This window comes from Nicotiana tomentosiformis, chromosome 5, assembly GCF_000390325.3.
Source record: "Nicotiana tomentosiformis chromosome 5, ASM39032v3, whole genome shotgun sequence".
NCBI classification, from domain to species: Eukaryota; Viridiplantae; Streptophyta; class Magnoliopsida; order Solanales; family Solanaceae; genus Nicotiana; species Nicotiana tomentosiformis.
The window spans coordinates 83,169,915-83,184,248 of NC_090816.1; the positions used below are offsets into that span (position 1 = coordinate 83,169,915).

Genomic DNA, 14,334 nt, shown 5'->3' on the forward strand with positions numbered 1-14,334 from the left:
GATGTTCAAATTTTGCTATGTGGCACGAAAGATTTATAGAAGTATTTCTCGGGGGATGATTGTGTATGAGGAATGTGTCAGTTATTTGAGTAGTGTAGTTGAGATCGAATGTGGAGATTTTAGTATTCTAGGGATTTGAAGACTAAGAGGGTTCTTAGAGGCAAATTGTTCCATGGTTATGAATGGTAAAGATATGTTAATAGCTTGACGGCTGAGTGTGTGTCCTATGGATATGTTATTGTGGTATTTTCATATGTTATTTACCATTTTGGGAGGATCGGAATCTATTTGGAAGCCATTGGTAGACCTAACGAGAATGTGTATTCTACATCGGGTCGGAATTGTCTACTCATCACAGCTATTGTTGAGGGTGGTGTCATCGGTTAAGGTTGATATTATTGGTGTTTTGATGTGTCCCATAAGTTACTCTCCTATGCTACGGTGAGTTGTGAGACTGTTAACTACTAGCACACATGATGCGGTTTTGTTTAGGCTTTGTGGTGAAATTCGAGCGAGCTGACTCTTAGAGATTTGCATGGTTGACTACGCCTTGGTTATGGCCTTCCTTGCTTGGGGTACATTGTGTTATCCTTTTTTCCATGGCTATGGTCGTGCACTTCGCATTTTTGTTATTGATGTGCTTATGGTTATTGATTGTGAGCATCATGGCTCGACGTATTCCATGTGGACCGGTATTTGGATTCGGTCACGCATCGCAGCGGAGTTTTGTTGCGATATGATCCTTGTGCATATTCAGTGTATTTGTTCTCCCTTCTGTGATGGATTCATAGAATTGCACATGGTGATGGTATATTTTGAGCTAGCGGGGCAGTTCTTTTACTTCCATTCTCTTTCCACCGTTGGGTATATATGAGTTATTGATCATTGGTGTACGAATTGCATGGTATGTCACTCTAAGTAGGATTGGTGTGCCATGTTGGTAATAGCAGCTGGTACTGGTTGAGGTGAGGCTATTAGACCTAAAACGGGTGCTATCGGATTTGATTAAGGTATGTTTGGAAGAATAATTTCACTAGTCAACTTGGATCTTTGGCTATGGTTCTTGTCGAGCAAGAGAGCTCCCTGAGTTGTTGATCTGATGGGTGGTTATGAGCTTTTGTATGTTTCTTTCATCATTGGAAGTGTACGAAGGTTCAAAACAAGGTTTTAGTTGATATGCGATTTGTTAACGGTACCGGGTTTGTTATTGAGCAGTTATTGTGGTCAAAGGTTATTGCTATGTGTATCTGGGTTATGCGAAATATCGTGTGATTATCCTTGGATATGGATATGGCTTGATGTAGTTTGATTCAGATTTATACAGTGTATAGATGCGGGAATCAGGTCTTATAATGATTTTCGGATGTTGGTTATTAGGTTTTAAGGCATATGAGCTAAGATTGAAGTAAGGGCCTTCAACTAGGTTGTGCTGTCAGGATTATATGGATTGGGGTTACATGGGATCACCTACGGGTATGAGCACGATGAGTTTTTACAACGATTTGATGGCTTTGGAACGACTCTTGGCACGTTCGAGGATGAACATATATTTAAGTGGGGGAGAATGTAACTAACCAACTAATCATTTTGAGCTTTAGCATTCTGTTCGGTGGATTGAGGTCTTCAATGTCTTCATTGTGTATTATAACTTGCGGGCATTAACGGTTTCAGTTTTTGAGTGATTCGGGATTTGATTTGAAAGAATGATCCTCATTATAGAAGCTTAAGTTGGAAATATTGACAGAGGTTTGACTTTTATGAAAATGACCCCGGAACGGTACTTTGATGGGTCTGATAGGTTCGTATCAAGATTTTGGACTTGGGCGTACGCTCGAAATTGAATTCGGAGGTCCCTAGGTTTATTTGACACTTGTTGGCGAAAGTTGGCAATTTAAAGGTTTAAAATTTTCTTACTTTTGACCATGGTTTGACTTTATGGCTATTGGGTTCGAATTTTTGTTTTCAGACTTGGAATAGGTCCGTTTTGTCATTTGTGACTTGTCTACAAAATTTGGTGTCATTCCAAGTTGGTTTGAAAGGAATCGGACGCGTGGTTGTGGTTTTAGAAGTTCTTGCAGTTCATTGTGATTTTCATGTATTTTGGTATCCGAATCGTGGTCTCGGACATTATTTTAGTATTTTAATCACGCGAGTGAGTTCGTATGATATTTTAGACTTATGTGGATATTTGGTGTGGAGCTCCAAGGGCTCAAGTGAGTTTCGGACGCGGTATTTTCGACCATCGCTTTTGCTAGATCATTCTCACTTTTGCGATTTTGCGTTGTTGGGAAGGTATGTCACATTTGCGAGGAATTTATCGCCTTTGCAATTCTGTGTCTTCTCTTTTGCGGACAGGATTGTCGCTTTTGCGACTGTTAGGTGTGAGAGGAATCTTTGTATTTGCGAAGAATTATGTCGTAAATGCAACATTTGTTGTGACTGTCAAGGGTCTCTTTTGTGGACCTTTGTTCGCTTTTGCAAATTTCGCATTTGCGATTTCCTGGTCGCAAATGCGACATCTACACCTACTTATATATTTTGTATTTCGAGACTTAGCTTCATTTTATCACTTTTTGTGCCCTAGCCTCGGTAGGGGGCAATTCTGTGGAGAGATTTTCATTTCAAACTTTTGGGTAGGTGATTTTTATCAATTTTTAAATATATTACATAATTATTTATGAGATTTAACATCTAAATCAAACAATTTGAAGATAAATTTTGGGAACTCAGCGGGTTATGGGTAGTCGAGATCTACCCTTGGACTCAGGTTTTGACCGGCCGGGCCAGGGGTTGACTTTTCTTCACTTTTTGAGAGTTGTGTAAAGATCATAGCTTTATTAAACGAAAATGGTTTCTCTTGCATTGTTTGATGTTATTAAGTCATTTTTCGCTAGATTTGTGTCGTGCGGAGGCAAATTATAACGGAAAAGCTATTTTAAATTATTGATTTGGCCTAGTTGAGGTAAGTATCTTGCCTAACTTTGTGTGGGGAAACTATCCCTTATGATTTGGGTTTGATTGCACAATTTGAGTTATGTAAAAGACGTGTACATGAGGTGACGAGTGTGTATACGGGCTTATATATGAAAATTGACCGGTTTAGACTCTTACGTTACTTATAAGTATTTGATTGAAGTTGTTATTAATTGTTCTATCTTTCGTTGTAAAGTTTATTCTTACATGCTTTAATTGAAGTAGTTATTCCATGTTCTAGTTTCCATTGTCGAGGTTTCCCTTATATGCATATATTAGTACTTGTTGTCAAATGCTATTCTTTCCATTGTTGAGTTATTCTCATGTACTTACTCGTAGCTGCTATTTGCTACCGCTTTTATTGTTAAACTTATATTATGCATTAAAATTTGAAGATGTCATTTAATGAAAATAGCTTCATTGTTGAGTTATTGAAGTTGTAGTTTTTGAAAGTTATTAATACGGTTGTGGTTGCAATTGTTGATTATTGGAATACCTTTTCTTGTTGAGTTATTTCTCATTTATTTTGTTGTTATTGAGATTCTTGTACACATTGTGGTTGAGCCGTGGGCTAAGTATTGTAATAACATTGGTATTGTTGATTTTGGCAAATGTTGTGGCATATGGGCACGTGTGGTGCAAGTTAATTATTGTGTTGTGATATTGATGTGCATGCGGAGGTATAAGTGATAATGGGGCTAAAGCGCATGTAGCTGTTTCGTAAAAATATTTTTAAAATAAATACAAGACTCATACGATGATATAAGAAAGATTATGATTGTGACTTGTAAAATTTAAATATAAGGTGTAGTACCTCGGTGTTATTCTTGTTGTACATTCTATATTGGTAAAGCTTGTTGATTTGAATAGTTATTTTTTGTTTCCTTATCTCATTCCATTCGTAATTTTGATTGTACTTGGTTATTTGTTGTTACTTTTTTGTTTGAACGATTGTGATTTCTTTTGTGAGTCATGCATTCCACGTGATTTGCTATGTTGCTTTAATATGCCAATCTATACCTCCTTTGCCACTTGGTGAATTGATTGTCAAGATGGATTTACTTGTGTGGACTCGTCAACTCATATTAGGTTGAGGTGTTGGTAACATGACGGTTTTAAATAAAGCAAATGATAACATGCTTTATTATATGTGATTCTCAAAATAAAACTCGTCGTCTCACTTGGTGCTTTACCATATTTAAATTGTTATCACGCTCTACTTTAAATGATTCTACATTTAATTCGTTAACTTATCCGATGTTTTACTTTATTTAAAAATATTATTTTACTTTACCTTAATTGATTTCTAAAATAAACTCATTTTTCCATTTGATACTCTACTTTGTATGAATTATACTTTATTTTGCATTATTTGAATTCTAAAATAAACCCATTATCTCATTTGACACTTTACTTTATTTAAAATTGTTACTTTGCCTTATTTTATTTAAATAAATCTCTCAAATATTTTATTTGGCTATTGACACTAATACAATATACATGGTAGCATGTGGACTTTGTCGTGCGAAGATGATTGATAATATGGGCACAAAGTGCCATGTGTGTAAGATTTGGGATTGTTTCTTATGATATGTGATTACAACGTGTGGTGCCTCGGGGTAAATCTTGTTGTAAGTCATGCGTTGGGAACAATTTGAATACTTGAATTATCATTGGTTTCCTTAATTGATTTCATTCATACTTTATCTATGTTTTTGTTATGTTGCTGTTTTATTACCCGCTTACTTCTTATATTAATTTGTGTTCCAATCATTCCATTGTTGATTTTATATTAATAATCTTTCTAATGTTCACCTTACATTGATGTTCTTTCCATTGCTAGCTTTATGTTAATATCTCGTACAGGTTTTTGTATCTAGTGAGTGTCTCGACTTACCTCGTTACTACTCCACCGAGGTTAGTCTTGATACTTACTGGGTACTGTTGTGGTGTAATCATTTTATATATTTTTATGCAGATCCAGGTACTTTGGATCGTGATAGTTTAAGAGTTGTGTCGGTACGGTTGGAGACTTCAAAGTATACCTGTCATTTCATTCGCAGACCTAGGAGTCACCATCTTACTGTATTTACGCCACTGTTCAATTGCAATCCGGAATAATTTTGTATTTTTGTAATGTCTTGTGTACTCTCCGTAGAGCTTATAATTCAGTATTACCGAATTTTGAGATTTGAGAAAGTTGTATTATGATATTGAGTGTGTTTTGAACCATTATTCACGGTTTTGTTTAATATTAAATTGTTATATCTTGTCTGATGTTGCTGAATGATAGGCTTACCTAGTCATAGGGACTATGTGTCATCACGATCCTAAAGATGAGATTCTGGGCGGTGACATCCTATTGACAAGATAATTGTCTACGTTTTAATAGAGTTGATGTGCTAAACGGTCGGTTAATTAAGATCAACAATTTTAGGTATGAAAATGACGGATTAAAGGAATTAATTATCTTGCGAGGTTTGTCCTCCAGCCGTGTTGATATTCATGAATTTGGGTGAATTATTTGACTCGAGTGGCATTGTATGGATCTTGATTGTTAATTAATAAAAGAAGTTATTGTCGCTAGCTATAGTAATTAGTTTTAGTGAAGTACTGATGGTGTGTAAGGCGTGTGTGCATGTTTCCCAAGTGAGATAACAATGCATGTGTTGTAGTGTCGAGGGTTGTACTTGAAGTGGCCTAGTCTGTCACAAATAATACTATAATCGAGTCCTGATAAGTTTCAATATTTAATTCGATCACTATACACTTATTAAGGTTCTTTTCAGATCGAAAAGGATCACCCCTCGGCGAAATTTCTACTTTGCCCTTGATGAAGTAATTTTTAATGTTCTGTAAAGAAATGTAAGGGGGAAACTCATGAAAAATAGAAGAACTCGCACTAGCGAAGAGCCCTTTTGCCTCGAAAGGAACAAAAAACGCCCAAGGTTATAAATTGTCCATAATTTGCATCTGGCTACTTGATCTGTCCCAAAATATGAAACTTATTGCTGGAGTTAGCGGTAGGTTTCAAACAAAAAAGTTAAACCTACTCAACACCAGCAAAATAAGAAATTAATTTAATTTTGTAATAACTTGTAGTCTTGTACCAGGCACAAATAAGAATTAATACTTCAAAAATTAGTTTACAAATAATTGAGATAAAAGATCCATGATTTTGTTTACCCCAAGAATGAGTAACAATTAAATTTGTACACGGTTTAAAGGATATGTGATTTAATTCAATACGAATGGTTAAGAACAACGCGTAAATAAGTTAAAGACAAAATACATGATCAAACCAACCGCAATGTGATAACCAAGCTCAATCTTAGGTTGAATAGTGAAATTCATCCTCGATTGGTCTTTCGGTAGAAGCTCAGTCGCGAATAAAGAAGATAAAAAATGAAGCACTTTGAACGATAGCTAGAAGACAAAAGTAAACTTTTTATTGCTTTGATTTGCATGTCACAGTATGTTAAAATGAAAGAAACCTTCCCCTTTATATAGTAGGGGAATTTCAGTCCTAGTACAAGTCTAAATAAGGTAAAAATCTTCTTTTTTCGTAAATGTCGATCTGCAGTTGATATTGGATGGGATTCGCGCCGTAATCTTCAGTTGAGGCCGAACATTACGGCCCCTACTCGTCATGCATAACCGTTCTCCACGTTTCCCGAGGTCCAGAAGCTATACTTTGTCTGGGTCCATTATTCCACTGTACCCGATCACAGATACATCGTTTATTCCTCCCGAGTTTCGATACGAGGGGTTCCTGGGCCTCGATTATGATCAAGTCGAGCCATGCTTCCCCTTTGTTTACTCATCGGGGAATCAGAAAAAACTCTACCCTCGATTTTACCCATACACAGATAGTCCTCTTATTTATGGGAGAGTAGATTTATCGAAGCAACGGGAAGAGAGAAATTAACACTGGTTCCTTCTTTCGTACGCTACAACCGAGTTGACGAGTCAACAAAATATCCCATTAGTCACGTCGTTCTGACTTCGGACACGTGTCAGTCGCTTGTTGACCGTCCCCGAATGCGAAACGTCATGCATTGATTACCCTTTCTCTATAAAAATCTTCGATCCCTTTTCCACCTTTTTACTTTCCGATTCCAGAGCTTCTTGATTTACCCTCGAATTCTTCAACTATTCCTAACCCCTTCAAACCTTCATACATTGTTCTAGATCTTCATATTTTCATCTTCAAATCTTCATACTCCTTCTTCAAACCTTCAAATTTGACCTTCATATCTTCATCCTTATCTTCAAATCTTTATCCTCACCTTCAAATCTTCATATTTTCCAGAATTTGATGGCGAAAACATCCAAATCTGTGCCTCAATAGACCGTTCCTTCAACTTTCAACCCAGCCACAGATGCCAAGGTGGACGTTCTAGAGGTGTCCCCGGAACCTCCTTTGAAGAGCTTCATCCCCAGGGGTTGCTCTATTGAGAATAACTTCAAAGTCGAGAAAGCCTCCAGTCAACAGGACCGAGGCGAGGGGGTATGGAGGTACATATGCTCCATAACCGAGGAAACACTCCCTACAGTTTGGGAGTACTGCAATTGGGAGGGCAAGGAAGTGGTCGTCCCCAAGCCCAATGAGGACATTACCACTCACGTGGAGGGGTATTTAAGTGTTTACACTTAACCCTTCACGCTTGCCCCGGTGGACCCTATGATCCTCAGCTTTTGCAGAAGGTACGAGATCTACCTTGGGCAGATTCACTCGTCCTTTTGGAGGATCGTAATCCTCTTTTGCCACTTTGTCAACAACACTGAAGCACCTCGATTTACCCTCGACCAACTGCTTCGTCTCTACAATCCTCGAGTTTTCCCAAGGGGGTTGATCAAGCTTGTCCGTTAAGCAAGCAAAGCTCCATTCTCAAGCATCGATGAAGATCGGGATCGAGGTTGGCAGGGGAGATTCGTTCGGGTGAAAACCGAAGATCTCATTCGACCTAGAATTTTCACCGTTCCCTGAAAAGTGGAACTCAGCCCGTAAGTTTCTTTCCTTCCTGAGTACTTGGTACTTCTTTTGTTCTTTTTCTAATTACATGTTCCTATCATTGTGCAGTGGTCGTCCAAGTTCCCAATGCAGTCCCCCGCTTCAAGGAGAGGATCGAGGGGATATACAAACAAATATCATAATTTGAGCGCGAATGGCGCAAGCTTTCAAAGGGAAAGTGGAAGGCCCATTCCCATGGTGAGTGCTCCTTCCGAAAAAGTATACTTCCATACTCAACTATTATTTCTACTAAGTCTTTTCTTTTTTACTGGTTTGCCCAAGACCACTGAACTTCGGCCCTTGAATGAGGACGAGGCTCCGTCCTCACTTGCTGAACCCTTCGCTTCGGGACAGCCCGGAGCTACTGCACGGGAGGAGAAAAAGAGGAAATCCTATAGATCCTCGGACGTCGAGGTCAAGAAGAAGAGGGTAATTGTCCGGGTCAGGGGAGGAACAGGCGACAACCGAGGAAGGTGGTCGAGAGGCCGATCCTTCTTTAGCTGGGAGCCGGAAGGAAAATCAGAGGTTATAGACTCCCGATAAATTATCCCTGCCCTGAAGGAAATATCATGTGTCATTGATATCGCTGAGTCGCAGTCTCACACAAAATCTATGTTCGATGAGGCTAATGCCGACAAAGAGAAATCAAATGAGATGGCACGAGGCGCAAACGAGGCCCTCAACATGTTTTTTGACGGCGTATATAGGGCACGTTGGAGGATTATTCCAGGCTCGGTCACTTGGAGATCCCAAAAAGGATTTGTCATCGGGAGCAGGCGAGCTGAGCTCGAGCCCGCAGCTGGTGAGGCAGTTCCCTACACCGGGTGTAGACCCAGATCGTCAAAGAACGGTCGTGCTTACTATCCCTGCGAACACCCGGGTACTGTCTGCCCCGACGGGTGTGGCCAGCTATCTTCACTGCCTTGTGACCAAAGAGGAACAAGCGAAGATGAATGAAGTAGGTACATCAAGCCTCTTCAATGAGGCACAACAGGCACTGAACCGGGTAAGTTTCCTATTCCTCGTGTACTTTGTGAATCTTGCTTAGCTTCAGCACGCTCTTACAATCTTATTGTTTTATTTTTCAGGATACGATGCTCCACCATGAAAGCTTCCTTGGGTCTCAAACGGAAGTCAGCCAGATCGAGTTCGAGCTGAAAGAGCAAGTCTGGCAGAAGGAGATGTATAGGGTTTTCAGTCAACAAAAAGATGAGGCCCTCAAGGATCTCCCAATTCTCTGAGCCGAGCTGGAAAAAGCACAGTAGAAGGCCTTGTCCGTGAAATGGGAGCATGCTGAACTGGTCGAGAAGGTAAGGATTTTTTATGTTAAAAATGAGAGGTTATGCGTAGTGACTAACTACGCAACCTTGCAAGTCTAAGATAAGATAGATTTGATTAACCAGCTCCAGGCCGAGATGAACGAGGTCAAAACTATGGTCGAGGCGCTGAGGAGAATGATGGACTTGCTGGTGTCGGAAAAGGAGGCTACAAAAGAGGAGTTAGTGTCAGTCAAGGACCAGCTCCGAGTGGCAAAAGGACAAGGCCGGCAAGTGGTCTCGACTAAGTGACGAACTCCAGGCACAATTAGATCCAGCCGTCTATGAACGAGACGACCTTGGCCGGGAATATAGTGTGCTGAAGTCCGAATTGGAGGAAACCTCGATTGATTTCTCTGAGGTCGAAGAAATACTGGTCCAGTATAAAACTGATGTGGAAATAGTCGAGGCCCGTTTAATAAAGAAGGCCGAATATGTCAAACAGTTGTCCCGGAGGGAGACCCTCGAGGAGATTCACACCCGGGGATTTGATCTGTCGCCCTAGATTGAAGAGGCCAAGAGACTTGAGGCCGAGGTAAAAGAACTTTATAAGCCCGAAGGTCCTGAGGGTTCCGGTGCAGAGTCGAGCTATGGTGAAGATTAGGCGGAGATGCCTCAGCTTCTTTTTGTTTATTTTGAGGCCGTTTTATCGTGACTTTGTAAATAATTTTTGAAATATATATAAAAACATTCCTTTGGCATCACCGTGTCTTTTACTTTAGAATCTATTTGTAATTTTTTATTTGTGGATCATCCTTAATGACTTAGCATAGAATTAGACGTAATCTGGAGCAAACGTTCTCCAGAAGCCCGAATGAGGCACAGTTTCGATAGTAACTCTGGATTATTTATGGCTTCGAAATTTCTATAAAAATCGAAGGCCTTTAAGACACTTGAGTGTTTTAGTCATATACGATGGTGTTTTGCCGAGGGTAACCCTTTAATAGGTTTTAATCATCAGTAAGCGCCTTACTTTCTGAATACGGACTTCGGACGTCTCCGAATCATTTTAGGTTGGCCGTAGCCTTTCATGTTCGGGACCTACCTAATAAGCTTGGTTCTTCGGGGATTCGATAGCTCGGGCCATCCAATTTTTTATCAGACGACCGTCCCCGAGTCGGAGTAGCCCGTGGGCTTTAGGATTTAGGATTTGTTGTGATGCATCGATGGAGCGAAATGCATAGTGATAAAGTATACCGAAAGCAAAGATTTCATTCGTTATTTTGTATGTAGAGTACATAATCAGAGGCGCATAAACCTTGTGCCGCGGCTAGAGTGGGCTACATTGGTACGGTTCGTTTGACTGTTTGACCCTTACAACGAATCCTAACTACCAAGCCTTGCCTTTTAATATTAAGTGATTGCACCTTCTAAAGATCCTAACCTAAGGGTAATGGCCCCCAGTCATGTCACCGGAAAGCAGGGGGACTATCTGTATAGGATAAAATATGCTATGACACGTGGCCGTCAAAAAAAGAGACACATGGAACCCTAGATGGGGGGATGACCAAAGATCGAAGACAACTGTTTTGTTTGTCACCGGAAATAATAACGCTCATAAAGATATGATATATGATCTTCGCCCGGTAGTATTTAATAGAGAATATTCTATGGCATTAAGAGCAATTACCCGCTATAGGGAATTTGGCATTTATGTTCACCGTTATATCTTCATCAATGTCCCTCATAATTGACATTAAAGAAGGGCACGATCCTAGGACCTCCTTCTATAGACATAGCTATAAATAGTGAGCTTAGTTAATATTGTAAATGATACGAATTTTCTGGCAAACTTACGCTACATTCTATACAAAGTTTAATACTATTTTACCTTCTTACTTTTTGATTTCATTGTTGTTGTGCCCGGAAACTCTGTTCCAGTAACTGTTGTTTCTGCTGTTTCGTCTATATCCTAAGGCTAAGTATTGCATAATTCTTTGATTATTTTATTATTTTATGATCAAATTAATTTATTTATCTAGAAACCACGTATAAATTCAACTATACCGTTTTATGGGTAAACAACTTACTAGGCACGATTGCAAGCGTGGGGCTTTAGGGCGGTGAGAGAAACGCCAAAGGCCATCGGGAAAGAGCTCTAGTTTCAAATTGGAAAAGACAAATAACTTGTGGATCTATACCGAAATCTAAGGTTTGAGAAGCCCTTCTTTGCAAAGTGGTCATTTTGGCCCTGTTTTTGTTGTTAGAGACAACGCGTGAGAGACCTATAAGATTCCAATTTTTCGTTTAACATTTTTTCCCCACTTGAACGGCCTTCATTTTTTCCGTTATCATCTCTCTCTTACAACTTCCCTTCCTCTCACAAAGTTCTTTTTCCTTTTTATTTTTCTCCTTTTCAAAAGTTAACTACTCTACCTTTTATTCGTTGCCTTAGATACCATACTTTAAAAGGTTAACAAGAAACAAATTAGAAAAGAAGAAAAAAACTCATACAATGGCCATTGGTTGTATGGTCACAAGAAGCAAGTCACCCACGACACAAACATCCAAAGAAGGGTTCACTGAAGATGAGAAAATGTCACTGATTTTCGACTCATCAATGCTGAAACATGAATCCAACATTCCTACACAATTCATATGGCCAGATCACGAGAAACCTTGTGCTGGTACTGCTCCTGAACTGCATATTCCACATATCGATTTGGGATCCTTCCTCTCGGGTGATCCTGTTGCAGCCAAGAAAGCATCTAGACTTGTTGATTCAGCATGTAGGAACCACGGTTTCTTTCTCGTGGTGAACCATGGAGTTGACACTAACCTCATCTCGCTCGCCCATCGTTACATGGACATGTTCTTTGAATTGCCACTCTCTGAGAAGCAAAAGGCTCAGAGGAAGAAGGGAGAGCATTGTGGTTATGCTAGTAGCTTTACTGAAAGGTTTTCATCCAAACTACCTTGGAAAGAAACACTCTCTTTCCCATATTCCGCCCAAGGAGGCATAGTTGAGGAGTACTTTCTAAGGACCATGGGTGACAATTTCTGCCATGTTGGGTAAGAGAATTCGATCATTTTGTTGTATAGTTAAGTTTCATCTAAAAGCTTAAACGCTTAAACTGTCGGAGACCACGCATTGCTGTATACTTTATTATCTACTTTTAACAATCTCCCTCACGTTTGGACCTCCGCTAACATTTTCTTGTGTCAAACACGTAGAAATTCTTTTAAATAATGGGAACATGCTATGAATATTGAACTAATTGATACCGTATCGAAATGTGTGATCAACTCATCTAAAATGTCATTGACAATGTATGCTCTCTGCAACTTAAACAGGTCGTACAATATAGTAATATTTGATTTTTATCTTCCCCACTTATCTATTTGATTTATTTTCAATGTTTATATAGGAATGTTTATCAAGATTACTGCACTGCCATGAGCACCCTTTCTTCTGGCATCATGGAACTCTTGGGGGTGAGCCTCGGCGTGAAGAGGAACCATTTCAAACAGTTCTTTGAAGAAAATGAATCTATTATGAGACTCAATTATTATCCAACATGTCTGAAACCAGACCTTACCTTAGGAACTGGGCCTCATTGTGACCCAACATCATTAACCATCCTCCATCAAGATAGTATTGGAGGGCTTCAAGTCTTTGAGGACAACAAGTGGCGCTTCATCACTCCAAATTTTAGCTCTTTTGTGGTTAACATAGGCGACACTTTTATGGTAAGCCATGTTGTGCAAAATTTCTATTTGCATAGTGTAAAGAATTTTTTACACTATTGAATCATTTAAAAGATATACTTCATTTGTTCTAATTTATGTGGCATATTTTTTTAGTTTGTCCCAAAAAGAATATCACGCTTTTATATTTAGAAATAATTTAACTTTAAAATTTTCATGTTACCTAGATAAGATGATTTAATAGCCACATAAATGCCTAAGCATAATTTTAACGATAAATTAAATAATAAAAAAAAATTTAAATTTCGTGCCTATTCAAACTTTGACACATAAAGTGAAAAGGTTGGAATTGTAACTAAGTAATTGCCCATAGTAATTAAAACTACCTATCTAAGAAAAAACACTTGTTAAATTAAACCGATGGTATAAAAATATTTATCTTGTAAGTGTATATAAGTTAAATTATATATACTAAATTTGACGTACTACAGTAAAAGTAGATGCCTTCTTGAAGTACAAAGTGAGACAACCAATATTTACGTGACAAATAGATATAGTTGGTGGCTCGTTTCTTTCCATAGAATGTGCGTACAACATCATATCTTTTGTTATTGTATTTAATGGGTAATACATTGGTTGTTTTCCTTTTGCAGGCGCTTTCAAATGGAAGATACAAAAGTTGCTTGCACAGAGCGGTAGTAAACAACAAAAGTCCTAGGAAATCTCTTGCTTTTTTTCTGTGCCCTAAGAAGGATAAGGTGGTGAGCCCACCAGCTGAATTGGTGGACTCCAACAATCCTAGAATATATCCTGACTTCACATGGGCAACCCTCCTTGAGTTTACACAGAAGCATTACAGAGCTGATATGAACACTCTTCAATACTTCTCCAATTGGCTTCAACAAGGTACTCCAGAGGTTTAAGACCTAAGTTTCTGGTAGGGTTTGTGAGATCGAAGGTAGAAGATACCTAGTCTTTTATTTAGAGCTTAAGTTCAGTATGCACTGGTAGTATATATATTTTTTACGCTATCAAATAGTTGACATATAAAAGTAATACCTCTTTATAGAAACAATGATATGATAGCCCGGAAAATAGAACAAAAACATGTATATTCGGCAAACTACACTGATAATGTAAACAATCTTAATACTATCAGTTATTTTGTAAGTGAAAGGGTAAAGTGGAGAGCGAAATCTCTCTAGCTCTCTGAAGACGTCGGAAGAAGACATGCAAAAACTTTGAGGAAAGTAGCATGTTCTTTTCCAATGAAAGACTAAGATTTAAAATGGTGAGCAATTAATAAAGAAGATAGAGAAGATACGAGGGAAGGAATAAACGAGCTTTATAGATTAATTTTCAAAGCATCTGCTTTGGGCTAAG

At 38.8% G+C, this 14,334-nt stretch overlaps 1 protein-coding gene across 1 annotated transcript; it reads left to right on the top strand.

The window, feature by feature from the left end:
• Positions 1-11,579: 11,579 nt before the first annotated feature.
• LOC138891558 (gibberellin 20 oxidase 1-D-like) lies at positions 11,580-14,121 on the top strand. The gene is made up of 3 exons (XM_070175033.1): positions 11,580-12,315; positions 12,672-12,993; positions 13,605-14,121. The coding sequence occupies exons 1-3, from the start codon at positions 11,759-11,761 to the stop codon at positions 13,872-13,874; spliced, it is 1,149 nt and encodes a 382-aa protein (XP_070031134.1). The 5' UTR covers positions 11,580-11,758; the 3' UTR covers positions 13,875-14,121.
• The last annotated feature ends 213 nt before the right edge of the window (positions 14,122-14,334 follow it).